Below are 13741 nucleotides of genomic sequence, written 5' to 3'. Positions count from 1 at the left end.
TATGGTCTCTCCTGCCCTTGAAACTTGAAACTTGAAACTATCTTGAACTCTACCGACTCGTTGCCACAGGGGGGGCATAGCCTCCCCCTGAGTGAGCCCCGACCTCTCTGGAACTCCCGTTTAAATCTCCGTGCACTGCCTACTATAGAAACCTAATTTACAAACAACTAACGAGAACAGCAGAGCAGGCTCCCCCCTCCACACCGCGCGGCCTGGTGTGACAGTGCACCCCAGACAAACAAACTACAAAAGAAGGTGCGATCTGTAAGCCAGCAGCGCGCCGTGCCACCGTGCCAGTCCCGTGCCCCAGTTACTTGGTCACGCCACTTGCGCTGACGAGTGAACAGAGCAGCCAGCCCAGAATCCCATCAGTAAAGTCCCCAATTTTGATTTTAAAAAAACCCTGGAAACTTTTGAACTGCGACAATATAACTAACTACCAGAAAGAATTTAAAAAGTGGGGAGGGCCGAAGCCTGGGTTGCTTCACTATATATTTTGTATCTATTGAATATGTTTCATTATTAGCTGTAGTTTCTTTGTAAAGGTTATTATTATTGTTTTCATGTCTTTCAGCACTAAATTTATAAGAATACCTTTCGTAAAAGATATGGACAGTCTGTAATTGAATTAACTTCTCTATTATTTTCAGATCAGCAGCTAAAAGTATGGGTACAGCATAATACTTTTTAGACTTGGCTATATAATATACTAGCTGCCCGACCCGGCTTCGCACGGCTATACTAATGGAAAAAAATTAAGCCACATCTCCCATTTACAGTAATGGTAAATAATAAAAAATTCAGTGAAAATTTATTACAATGCTGTATAATGTACCGGAGAGAAAATGAATAGCACCGATGGTTTCCCGACTCGTGCACGCAACGTAAAACTGATGTACCCGTACTTCGCTACGGCAGTCTACAGGCAGATCACTCTTGCGCCGCTCATTATACATGCCCCTCCTTGTGGGTACGCCACTGCCGCGCGATGCCCGTTGCCATGGAGACGCAGAAGGCATGAACAATGCAAAATCCTGTTCTCATGCAGACAAAGTACCCACTTTTGCCTGGTTTTAACCACCCATGGGATCTAATTTTCGGAAGATGTCATCCTGCGTAACATAAGGAACATTACTTTGAAGTTTCAAGTCTGTAAAATATATATACAGTAAACTCTCGATTATCCGGGCCTGGATTATCTGGTTTTCGGGTTATCCGTGCTTGATTTTTTTATGAAGTTGTAAAAAAAATGACGGGGTGTAGCTAAGCCTCGACTGCACTGTGCTTTTTTTTTTTTTTACTGCTGTGTCAGAAAGCTATTTACCTGACCCTTCAGACCCTCGGTCCCCTGCCCCTTCACCCATCAATTTGTCACACTTTAAACCTAAAGGAATGCCTTGACTGCTGCTTCCGGCTCAACTCCCCCCCCCCCCCCCCTTTTTTTTTTTTTTCATTTTCTTTTCAAGCGTTCTTTTCACAGCACCCCCACCACGCTAAAAAAAAAAGTCCCCTCTACCTCTTTTATCTTCTCACACTCCTGACGGCTGGAAGAGGCATTTTTCACGCAGTTATTTACATCAGTTCTCCCAGGCACATTTGTTTTTGTAATCATGTCTGGTAAAAGGAAACGTAAAGTGCTGACAATAGCAGAGAAGTTAGACATTGTGGGCAGGTTAAAAAAAAGGAGAAACTGCCGCGAAATTAGCACAGGAATATGAAATTGGAATCCAAACCATGCGAGACATTAGTAAAAGTGAAGAAAAACTTTTGCAGTTTGCTAGTAGATCAGACAGTGTGGCAGGGCCTTCTAAACGTAAAAGCATGAAAAAATCTACCCACAGATGTTGACAATGCTTTGTATGTTTGGTTTAGGTCAGGTCGTTAAAAGGGTGGAGGGAGATGCTGAGTTGTAGTCCAGGAAACCAAGACTTAAAAAGCCACAAACCTGTGAAAAATTTGTCCAAAGCTGAATTTTTGCACAGTTGTAGATTTTACTATGCTTAATAACATACCGAAAAATTACCGCTGTAGACCTTGTGTGTATCACCGAAAATTTGCATTTAAGTCCTAGATGACAGTGACTTACATCAGTCCATTAAAATGCTACCCATTTGTACAGTTTTTAATTTAGACTGTCCATAAAACTACCAAAATAATCTTGAGACTCTAATACAGCTATTAATGTTGTAAAAAGCATAAATTGTTAATATTAAAGATGTGATATTAAGCGATTAATTCATGACATATTATTTTTTATCTTTGCCACTCAGATAAAAGTACTATTTACACCAATTTGAAGAGTCCAATGCAAAAAATGTCTAAATAAATGTTTTTGGTTATACCTTTAGCTTTAAGACAGTATATTTATAAAGAGTCTAACGTAATTAGTTGGCTCATTAAAGCGGCCCGAGCGATGCAGTGTACTGCGGCCGTACTGATCTCTCACGGCCACCGCCGTTCCAGCGCGGCATTGCGACACACTGCGTACTGCGACACTCATTCAACTGGGTCTTATATAGGGATTACTTAAAACATAGCTAATTCATATGAGAGGGTGTATGTTACATGTAATGAGATATGCATTTTTTTTCTTATATGAATGTTTTTAGATACAATAAAATTAACAATAAACGATTTCTGCTTGGAACTTTTAAATGAAAAACTCTAGAGGACCTCTGGTTTTATATCTGCATGGATTTATTCTGTTTCAAAAATTTTATTATTAAAAATTATTTTTTTTAGCAACAAATTTTGTTTTATTTCTGATACATCGTTTTATTTTCGATCAGAACAATGCAAAATTTTAATGTAGCCTGTATTCGACAAAATGAAAAATTATATTATTTACTTCTTTAAAATCTGTTTACTACATAAAAATTGAATAAAACGATACATCGTAAATGTACTCTTAAGTTTTTTTTTTCACTTTTACAACATAATTCCTATAATAATATGTTTTTTTTTTCCAGAAAATATATAAAACACGAGTTGTGTTGTAAAACGTATAGGTAGCATTAGATATACAGTTTTTTTTAATAAGTTAATGTATTTGAGTGCTGCGCCTGGCTGTCGTCGTTGGATTGCTAGTGGCAAAGAGCGGTGGTGGATGTTTTTGCAAGAGTTTGACCGTATTTTATGACCCTACCTGTGAGAGGGTGTTCGTACCAGAAATCCTAACGGTTAAGGAAACTATCCATTCTCTGTAGTCACGTACGGGTGTGCTACTCGCGCAATAACGTCAAATATCACAACTTTCCGGGACGTTCGGTCATTTCTCGGTTAGCTCTGGTTTCACCATAGTAAACGGAACAAAATCTTGTCTGTAGTGATTTCATATTCCTATTACCGTAGTAGTATGGCGTTTGAGGACAAACCAAGTTTGCTGTATACTGGGAGCCTACTTAAAAAAAGTATTTATAGAGTTATTAAATTATTTACGAAACACAATTTTGTGGATCGTTTGGGAAATTATCATTTAGGACTTAACTGCTCGTTATTGGTGTGATCACAAGGGATCATCGGTAAACTTTTGACATGTTACTAAGAAACGTTTATTCTACAACTGTACAAAGTTTCTGCTTTGGGATAATTTTCCATGTTTCTTAACAGCGAAATTCGTCCCGACCCCAAGCCGACTTCGGCAACCTCACAGTAGTACACACTACACAGCCTGGATAGCTTCAGGGGTCAAACAAATTGCATGAATCCCTTAACAAATATACCCATTTAAAGAAGAATAAATATGCAACAACGTTTATTGAAAGCGATTTTCACGTAGGGCTCTTTATATTTATGTAAGATGTATTAACTTTTCCGTAAAATTGAAAAAAAAAAAAGAATTTATCAACTTTAATGATTTAAATTGTCTATTTTATAGAAAGATGTTTAAACTTTGTACTTTTTATCACTATCCTCAGATAGGGCAATGTTTCTAGATTATTTTGGGTTCCATACTGTCAGTCTACTCCATAAACTGCATTTGCAATATCCATTATTGTGGATCGTTGCAAAAAATTGTCATTTTGGGCTTAACTGCTCGTTTTTTGCGTGACGCACAAGGTTTGCAATGGTAAAGTTTTGATATGTTACTAAGAAACGTTCATTCTACAACTGTACAAACTTTCTTCTTTGGGATAATTTTCCATGTATTAAAAACCTTTGTTTCTTTACAGCTAAATTCGTCCCGACCCGAGGCTACTTCGACAACATCGCAGTAGTATACACTACGCGGCTCGGATCGCTTCAGCGGTCAGACTAATTGTATGAGACACTTAAAAAATATACCAATTTAAAGATGAATAAATATGCAACAACGTTTACTCCAAGCAATTTCCATTTTGGGCTCTTTAAGTTTATGTAAAATGTATTTATATTTCCTAAAAATGGAACGAAAGTGAATTCGTTAACTTTAATGATTTAAATTGTCTATTTTATAGAAAGATGTTTAAACTTTGTACTTTTTATCACTATCCTCAGATAGGGCAATGTTTCTAGATTATTTTGGGTTCCATACTGTCAGTCTACTCCATAAACTGCATTTGCAATATCCATTATTGTGGATCATTGCAAAAAATTGACATTTTGGACTTAACTGCTCGTTTTTGGCGTGACGCACAAGGTTTGCATCGGTAAACTTTTGATATGTTACTAAGAAACGTTCATTCTACAACTGTACAAAGTTTCTTCTTTGGGATAATTTTCCATGTACAGCGAAACCCCTTATTTACGTTACCGTTATTTACGTTTTCCCGTTATTTGCACTATATTCTTCAGGTCCCGTTTGGTTCCCATATAGTCCAATACAATACTTTCCCGCGAATTACGTCTCAAAAATCGAATCAATCCCGCTATTTACGTCACGAACAACCATAAACAACCAGAAAATACCGTGGAGCTAGTAGGCAATGAACATTTTAAATAGCAAAATATACATATTTTATAACATGAAAAGTTGCTTTTATTTCTAAACATGTAATAATTTAAGCCTAGGCGTGTAAAAGTACGAGTAATTATAGCAGGAGACAATCTAAAATGCACGAGGGAAAAACGTAAACTCATGAATGTACAAACATGGCTGCTTGTAAGTTCTGATACTGTATTTATGTCACAACTTAGCCGAAATACTGGTACGAGACATAAACTTCACAAGATAAAATGAGCGGTGTCTTGGTAACTGTTTTATACGTCTTTTATAATTTGGGAAGTATTGTACAGTTGACGCCATATTTTTTAAACTAACCATTTATTTCTGGGGATCGTAAATAATTAATTATTGGTATCAAGACATCATGATAAACGTAAACTTGAACATGTCACGGCAGCGAGAAAACTGGTGCGTATACCAATAAACTGGTATTAGAACTGGATAAAATTGGTACACGGGAGGTGGAGCTTATATTTTTTTCCGCTAAGCTCGCATCTATTGGTTGGCGGCTGATGGCGTCATGAGTCTGGGCGGAGCATAGAGTGCGCATGCGCCGCCGCGTCGTTACAGCAGCTGACCGAGTACAATGACCTTTCTCCGCGTTTGGCGCGCTATTGACGGTAAATATTCATCAATTTGCGGCCTTTTCTTAAAAAATTGTTTACTGTGAGCAATGTGTATGTAGCCCGTATTTGTTATAAACCCTGCCGGTTGCAACTGTATTTATAATTTGGAGAGGCAAATAATCTCCTTGAACAGCCAAAAAAGCAAGCAGAAGAAAATTTCAAATTTATTTTTTAGGAAGTAATCAGAAAAACATTTTGGCTTTCATTCTTTTTTTATTTTTGTCAAATGTGGTAAATTAATAATTGATTAAATACTAAAGTAAATTTGTTGTTAGTGTGTTTGTACCTGCATTGTAGTATGTGCTATTAAACAAAAGGAAAAAAATTCTAAATAAGGTAAACTGTACTCCTTTTTATGCTTTTCCCTTTATTTACACTTTCCCGCTTTTTACACTTTTTTACTTTGTCCCCATGAAAAGTGCAAATAAGGGGTTTTGCTGTATTAAAAACCTTTGTTTCTTTACAGCGAAATTCGTCCCGACCCGAGCCTACTTCCACAACCTCGCAGTAGTACGTGGCTCGGATCGCTTTAGCGGTCAGACACATTGTACCAAGCTCTCAACAAATAAACTAATTTAAAGTTTAAGAACTTTGCAACTACTTTTATTTAATGTTTTCACATCGGGCTCTACGTGTTTTTGTTATACGTATTTTCATTTGTGCCCTTTTTTTCAGAACACCTCTCTTCTAATATTATTGAATAAATATCATATTTAGTCATACGTAGTGAAAGATTTTTAAATTTAATCATTGAGAATAATGTTTTGAGTAATTTTTTGTTTGCTATTCTGAAAGTATACTATAGTAATTACGTTATAGTGCCATATTGTTGAGTGGTCAATAAAGTATTATTTAGGACTAACTTCTCGTTTTCGGTGTTCCGCGCAAGGTTTGCGGAGGTAAACATTTCAAATGTTGCTAGAAAACTTGAATGTTACCACTGTTTTAAATTTCAGTTAGGAGCAAATTTTACAAAGATTAAAAATCTTCGATTTCGTGGGAGTGAGAGTAGCCACAGCGCTTGCGGCTGTGACTCTGTCGCAGTGCGTAGACGACATTGATAAGCTCGGGAGTCTCTAGTGATCCTATAAATTAAGCTAGACTTTTGAGAGATATGTCCCTGTAAAGCTTAAGAACTATACAACAACTTTTGTTAAAGAAATATTTGCGTAAGACCCTTTATTTTTAAGTGAATTGTCTTTTTATTTCCTTGACTGATGTAAAAAAACTTATTTCATTAATTTAACATTTTTTTTATTACCTTTAATATTAACTTTTAGAACTTTATTCATTATAAATGTGAGTAGTAGTGCTTTAAGATTATTTTCATATAGCTATGGAGAGTCTACGGTTAAAAGTGCGAAAATGGGAAGCATTTTAATGAACTGCTGCAAGTCGCTGTCATCTAGGACTTAACTGCAAATTTTCAGTGATACGCACAAGGTCTACAGCGGTAAACTTTCGGTATGTTATTAAGCATAGTCGACTCTACCACTGTGCAAAAATTCAGCTTTGGACAAATTTTTCACAGGTTGAAACCTTTGTTTCCTGGGCTATTGGGACTGCCGCCGCTCTCCCTCGCCGCTCTCCCTCCCAGCAATAAAGGGGACAGGAGAAGGATGGCGGCAACACAGTGCCAGTATTGTTTACGGTCCAATAAGCTGGGACACGGTATACAAAGCCTTTGCTTGTACTCAGAATTCTACTGAAGAGACACTCTTGCCAGTAAATACACCATTTTTAAGTGGTGAAACGGATTATCCTGGTTTTTTTTATGGGCATTCAATTATCCGGGCATCGGAAGGTCCCAATTAACACAGATAATCTAGAGTTTACTGTACTTGAAAAATGGGCAATTTTTGATATTTAAAGTACCCGCAAAATTTCAACGGTGATGAGGACTGCACGAACAATGAAATAGTCATTGCCATAGAGAGGAATGAAGCATCAACAAAGCAAAAGCCATTGCCATGGTGATTTTTTACCAAAAACTGGAAATTTTGATATATTACGCCCCCGAAACTCCCCTTGGGATCGGATTTCCGCAGAATCCGTTCTTAGTGAGCGTCTACATCACAAAATGAGTAACTATGCTAAATTTCAAGTCAATCGGGTGTATAGTTTTAGAGATCTCGTGATGAGTGAGTCAGTGAGTGGTATTTCGCTTTTATATATATATATATATATATATATATATAAAAGCGAAATACCACTCACTGACTCACTCATCACGAGATCTCTAAAACTAGTCACCCGATTGACTTGAAATTTAGCATATATATATAAAGTCCTTGTCAGAATTGTAATGGGAGAGGAAAATTATTGATGGTACGAAAAATGAAAATTAATTAAAAATAATAAAAATAATTGTAGTAAAAGAAAAAAAAAACAAATTAAACACAGAGAGAGGAAAAAAACAATAGTTTAGGTTTGCGATTTAAAGTGATAAAAAGTATTTAAATACTAATTGAACTCTTATGAGGGTACTAATTGCTTCGTTGTTAATATCACACGGGTGTTTTTTACTTGTATGGGAAAATTAAGAATGATAAGGCATTTAGTGCGTGGCAACAATGTTAATAGGCAATAGGAAATAAACTTCTAGCGCCTGCGGCATTGTCAAAACACACTTCGTACGTGTACTGCATGTTGTATCTAACCCCCTCCACCGCATTTGATTCTAAATTGGACTTTTAGTAAGGATCCCTAATGTTATTGATAATATAATATAGCCTATAGCCATCCTCGATAAATGTACTATCCAACACTGAAAGAATTTTTCAAATCGGACCAGTGGTTCCTGAGATTTGTGTGTTCAAACAAACAAACAAACTCTTCAGCTTTATAATATTAGTATAGATGAAACCTTTGAAAATACGATGTAGCAGACTTCTACCTCTAGGAACTCCACATTTAGCATGTACATAATTTGTTTGAGAAAGATTACTGTCATTTATGTAGCACATAAGCCAGTCAATTTTTTCTCAGAAGCCAAACAATTTTTTCTTATTTTTTTTAGCTGTTTCAAGTTGGAAGAAATTATTTGTGATGTTTTGGGCCACATGGCTAAAACCCACAAGTGAAGCCAGTTAAAAGTTCTTAAGTTTTAAAATTTAAAGAGCTAGATAAACTTTTTAAAGACATTGAATAGATAAAAGTATCAAGCATCATCTTGTTCTCACGTAATCACGTTACCATAAATAGGTTTATAAAGATTGCAATATATTTACTGTGGTAGTTAATTTTCCAGTAAACGTTTTTGACTTACATATATTTTTATAGTGTGAAAAAACAAGTTCTTCTCCCTTGATTTAAAAAAATATTTGGAGAATCCCCACAGTACTGGCGAGGGCTTCCCGTATTGCATGACATTCACCACTGGCTAGACTAGTTTGAGTTATTGCACTAACAAAGATACAAGCATAGCCAAACATCCTTTGAACATAAATTTTTAAAATTTCATTTATTCTTGTTGGAGATTTTATTTCAGTTTTTCATGCCATGCAAGGTGAGCTGAAAGGTATGATGATGTTCTTCAGTGAACTGTTGAGTTTCTCAGAATCACAGAGATTGTTAAAACAGCATCGTTCAAGGGTGTATTCAGGAGGGTGGGAGGGGGCAGCTGCCCCCCCCCTCCCCCGGCTACTTTTACAAACTGGAAAAAATAAATAAATAATACAAGGAGCAGGGCTCTATGGTTAAAGAAAATTTGTAACTAATCCTTGAAAACTATTACTAAACCAATTTTTTTTAATAAATAATGTTTATCCTTTCTTTATTTTGTTACTATTGTATGGCCCCATGTATCCTCCTACCCATGAAAGAGTATGGAAAATGCCCTCCATCTGGTTCATATGTGGCATCGCTGGTACCTCTGTGTAAATAATTAACAGTTTATGTTTCAGTGATTTTCTCACCCTTGCGCTTAGAGAAACATATATGAAAATTTAAAAAAATAAACATTACATTTAGATAGTGACATTGAATATTTTAAGAATGTTATTAATTTGTTTGTGAGTTGGCATGGCTGTCATAAACAATAAATGCAGAGCCTTTTATACCTAATTAAAGGAATATAATTGTAATTGAATGCTGAGCTAAGCTATAAGCTAGAATTTTGGTCGGTAGGCTTATTGCATCAATCGTGCAATGCTGTTTCGATCTCTTAGTGATTATTACAATATTAAATTTTTCATTCATCAGTTAGAAAAATCTCACTAGCTTTTATCCTAAATATTTTAATGGATTTAGTTCCCAAAGTTATTTTTATATGTTTTGGTTGATGTGATTATGGATTAATAAATAATTAGGGTTACATAAATGCCAGATAGTTCTTTTTGTTGGTGAGTACTGTGGATCTAAGGCTTGTCTAATTAAACCGCAAGTTTTAACAATGGCTGCGAACTTTTAAATAAATTTACGGTGTTGAATATTCCAAAATAACTAATGGCATACCTGCTGTTTGTAACAATGGTAGGAAGATACATGTGGTTAACACACTACATTGCACGATACATGTACTTGTTTCCTGCTAGCAATACCAGCTGACAGATACTTTCTTGGAGTTAAGTCGCACAAAAACACATTTCTAAACTATTATGCTGGAGAACAAATTTGTACCTCCTTTTTTAATTTCTTACGTTATTATGTACTGTAACTTTTATTCTGTTGTCACCGAGCATTATTCAGAACCAGTCAACTTTCAAATTCTATCAGATCCCGCTCCTAAGAGTAGCATATTTGTGATTTAGTTTTGTAATTCTGATGCCTCTAACCAAGTCATGACTTTTAATTGCTCAAAGTGAAAAGGTTGTATATAAAAAATTTCCATTTTTGCTTTTACTATTAATAAATGAGGAAATTGGCGATTTTCTTCTAGTGGCAAATCTCCAATGTCATCACTCAGCAACTTATCGATTAAAATGTGCAACCAAATATCAAAAGATTCTTTGTTTTTGTAGGTGATTGATTGAAGTGAAAATAGTTGTATACAGATTTAGACATACATATTACCTTTTGCACTTTGAGTTATGGTTTATTTTTCAATTGTACAGTAAAAGAATATAACTGAATAATGTATTTTGGTTTTTAAAACCCACAAGCCTAGCAGTGTTATATAGATAGTTTATAGGTTTATTAATTATTTCTGTATTACTTATTTTGTAGACTAAACACTCTGGCTTCATATTCTTAATCTTCCGCTATAAAGTTCCCTTCATCCCCTCCCATGCAAAGACTTGCCTCTGGATTAGCTCCTTGGAGTATGTGTTGTTAGAAGGGTGTATTAAGAAGTAACGGACATAATGTAAAAAAAAAAAAAAAAAAAAAAAAAGCAATTAATGACAGTATGAAACAGAAATGAAAGTATTACCTATTTATTACTTTTCCGCATAACTTCCAAGCATGTTGAAGCATTTGCCTCAATGATGGATGAATTTGAAAATCCTGGTCTCATAGAACTCCATCTACTGCTAAAAGAGCCACATTCGCATGGCCCAATTGAGTTTGTCGTCAGTGTCAAACTTCTCACTGCCGAGGAACTTGGTCACGGGTGGAACTTGTTCAGATGGGAATCGGAGGGTGCTCATTGCTCCACAGTTGACAATGTAGTCACCGAAACCATTTTACCGGTGACCGACGAACGCCATCGGTACACGGAATCATGACTTTGTGCATTGCGCCCAGCTTGTAGCACCCTCTACTTCCCTTTTAAGTAAATAATTTCATTTTTGCTAATTATTTTTCTACTTAAAAATTCACAAATGTGCTACTTATTGATAGTATTTATATATTTGAAGGACTGTCAGTAAATGGCAAGCAGGTGCTGTGAGCGGGGTGAGTGTTGCAGGGAGACCCGGCCACCGCCACCACGACCACCACGACCACCACGACCACCACGACGATGACGTGGAGGTGGAGCTGGAGGAGCACTGGGGCCGGCCGGTCGGGGCCGTGCTGTCGCTTGCCATGGGTCAGTGTCGCTTCTTCAGCTCTTTAGTTTAGTATCCCTGTCTCACTCTTTTATCACGAGTGCAGAGTGCTAAGGCGAGAGAGTTGCATTTTTCAGTGGTGGGTAAATTAAACACAGTTCACTCTCAATTATTTGGGTGTCATCAACTGTTTTTCAGGCACCATGATGGTTGTGTGGTCAAGTCACTTGCCTGCCACATAGGAGATTCAAGTTCGATTCCAAACGGACTGGAGACCAGATTTTTTGCAAGTTATAAACACTGGGAAGCTAATTTTCCGTAACCATGCATTACGTGAAAGCTCCGTTCTCGCGTCATCACCTCTCATTGTCTCTAGTGACCTCATTTTGACAAAACGCTAAGGAGCAGAATGCCAGCCGTGCCAAGAAAAGTGCTGTTATTGCTGCAAACAGATTTTGCTCGTGCCTCCTATCATTTGTTACTTGGACATGGAGCTTTATTCAAGCACTTTCTGCTCTCGAGTTAAATTTTGTGGCAGCGTGTCTTTTTTTTTATATGTTATGATGACCAATTGGAAAAGAACAGTATCACAATTGTGTAAAAGCTAGAGGTGGAAGAAAAACTTGAGCAAAGTGATGCAGCAGCTAAATTAACTATAGAAAACAGACTTAAGTATGCAAACTGTGTGGAATTTTAAAAAAATGTTTTGTTGTTCATAGAAAATATTCAAGGATGTGTTGGGTGATTCGGGGACGGAGAAATTAAGAATTATTATCTGCTTCATCTACCTGGCTGAAGGGATTCAAGCAACCATTGGAATTAGAGAAATTGTTGTACAAGGAGAGTAACTACCGTATTTACCCGAATATACTGCAACTCTGAATATAAGGCTACCCCAAACTTTCTGATTGAGTGTCTAGAAAAATAAATTCATGGAGAGGAAACCACAGTTCAAATACAAAGTTATAGAGAGGAAATCATAGTTTAAAAACACAGCATTAATTTTTTTAAATTTTTAATTAAATTTGAAATAAAAATTAAATATATAAACTTACCCAGGCAAATATAAATTTGAGTTTGTCACAACACTAACAAAATTAACATTAACAGAATTTATGATGATGCTGGTAAGGCAAAATCATTCACTGTCAGTGTCTGTACCGCTGCTACTGCTGTTGCTGCTGCTGCTGCTGCCTTGAACTTCATTTTGCCACAGCAGATCATCTTCAGTGCCGTTATCTTTAAAAGATTTGTGCAATGGGAGTGCATGACTTGATGTAAGTTTTTGGACATACGCCATTGCTAAGAACTTTTTCTGTTGAAGAAAAACTAATAAATAAAATAAATAAATAAAAATACTCAAAAAAAGACAAAAAAACACACAAAATTAAGCAAACAATTGCTGTTGTCAACAAGGATATGAACACCACAAAATATTCCGAAACAGGAATATGGTCAGCAAACAAAGAAAAACAAAGAAAAATGTACTAAGAGAACGAAAAAATCCCCACAAATGATAACACAAAAATATTGAAACCCAAAATAATTCAGCACAACAGTTGAAGCAAGACAAAAAACATGAAAAAACGAAAAGACAAACAAATACAATAGTTTTACCTAAACAGAAACAAGCGACGTTTCGGGAACTGCTATCTGCTCCCGTCCTCAGGCAGAGACGCACATGGTACGGAAACACAGGTGCGACTGAGAAGGGGCTGGAAAATGAGGGTATTTATCAGAGAAAGGGCTACATCTTGCTCAGCCAAAAACAGACGAGCTGTCAACCCATTGGCTGTGCACCATGTAGTTAAAGCGGATTGGTTATGGTGGGTTGAGTATTGGCTATTGTTTTGTGCTGCAGGGATGTTTCTCTCTTTATCAAAGGGATCCACATATTTTTTAATTCAATGCTCTGCTGGCTGAAAATATTTTTATTGCTAATAATGAAGGCTGATTCTTTGATTTTCCTTTTTATTTTATCGGATTCCTGTATGAGTGGTGTGGAGTCTTCCCAGAGAATTTTGTGGCTATTTTCCCATGTATGTTCAGCAAGTCTGGATTTTAGGGTTTCACCCTTCTTGCAGTTGTTTTTGTGTTCTTTGATTCGGGTGGATAGAGCTCTGCCAGTTTCACCTATGTACATGTGGCCACATTCACAGGGAATTTGATACACACAGTTGTGAGTTTGTAATTTTTCTGTGGCTGGTTTCACCTTGGTAACAATACTTTTAATAGTATATTTAGAACGGAATGCTGTTTGA

The 13741-nt window shown here is 36.4% G+C and overlaps 1 protein-coding gene across 5 annotated transcripts in view; it reads left to right on the top strand.

The window, feature by feature from the left end:
- Positions 1 to 13741, top strand: part of LOC134531542 (low-density lipoprotein receptor-related protein 11) — a 200976-nt gene that overhangs the window by 172125 nt on the left and 15110 nt on the right. For 4 of the 5 annotated variants that reach the window (XR_010075026.1, XM_063367221.1, XM_063367222.1 and 1 more), the window contains one exon: positions 11399 to 11521. Coding sequence is in view for 4 of the 5 variants with exons in the window: in XM_063367221.1 (XP_063223291.1) it covers positions 11399 to 11521 (123 nt within the window). In the remaining variant the exon portion in view is untranslated. Of the gene's footprint in view, positions 1 to 4172; positions 4315 to 11398; positions 11522 to 13741 lie in introns of those variants that run through there. The other variant, XM_063367224.1, reaches the window with a different exon arrangement.

The sequence above is a fragment of the Bacillus rossius genome, chromosome 5 (assembly GCF_032445375.1).
Source record: "Bacillus rossius redtenbacheri isolate Brsri chromosome 5, Brsri_v3, whole genome shotgun sequence".
Lineage (NCBI taxonomy): Eukaryota > Metazoa > Arthropoda > Insecta > Phasmatodea > Bacillidae > Bacillus > Bacillus rossius.
The sequence above is the reverse complement of the archived record's forward strand: the minus strand, read 5'-3'. Positions and strand labels throughout refer to the sequence as shown.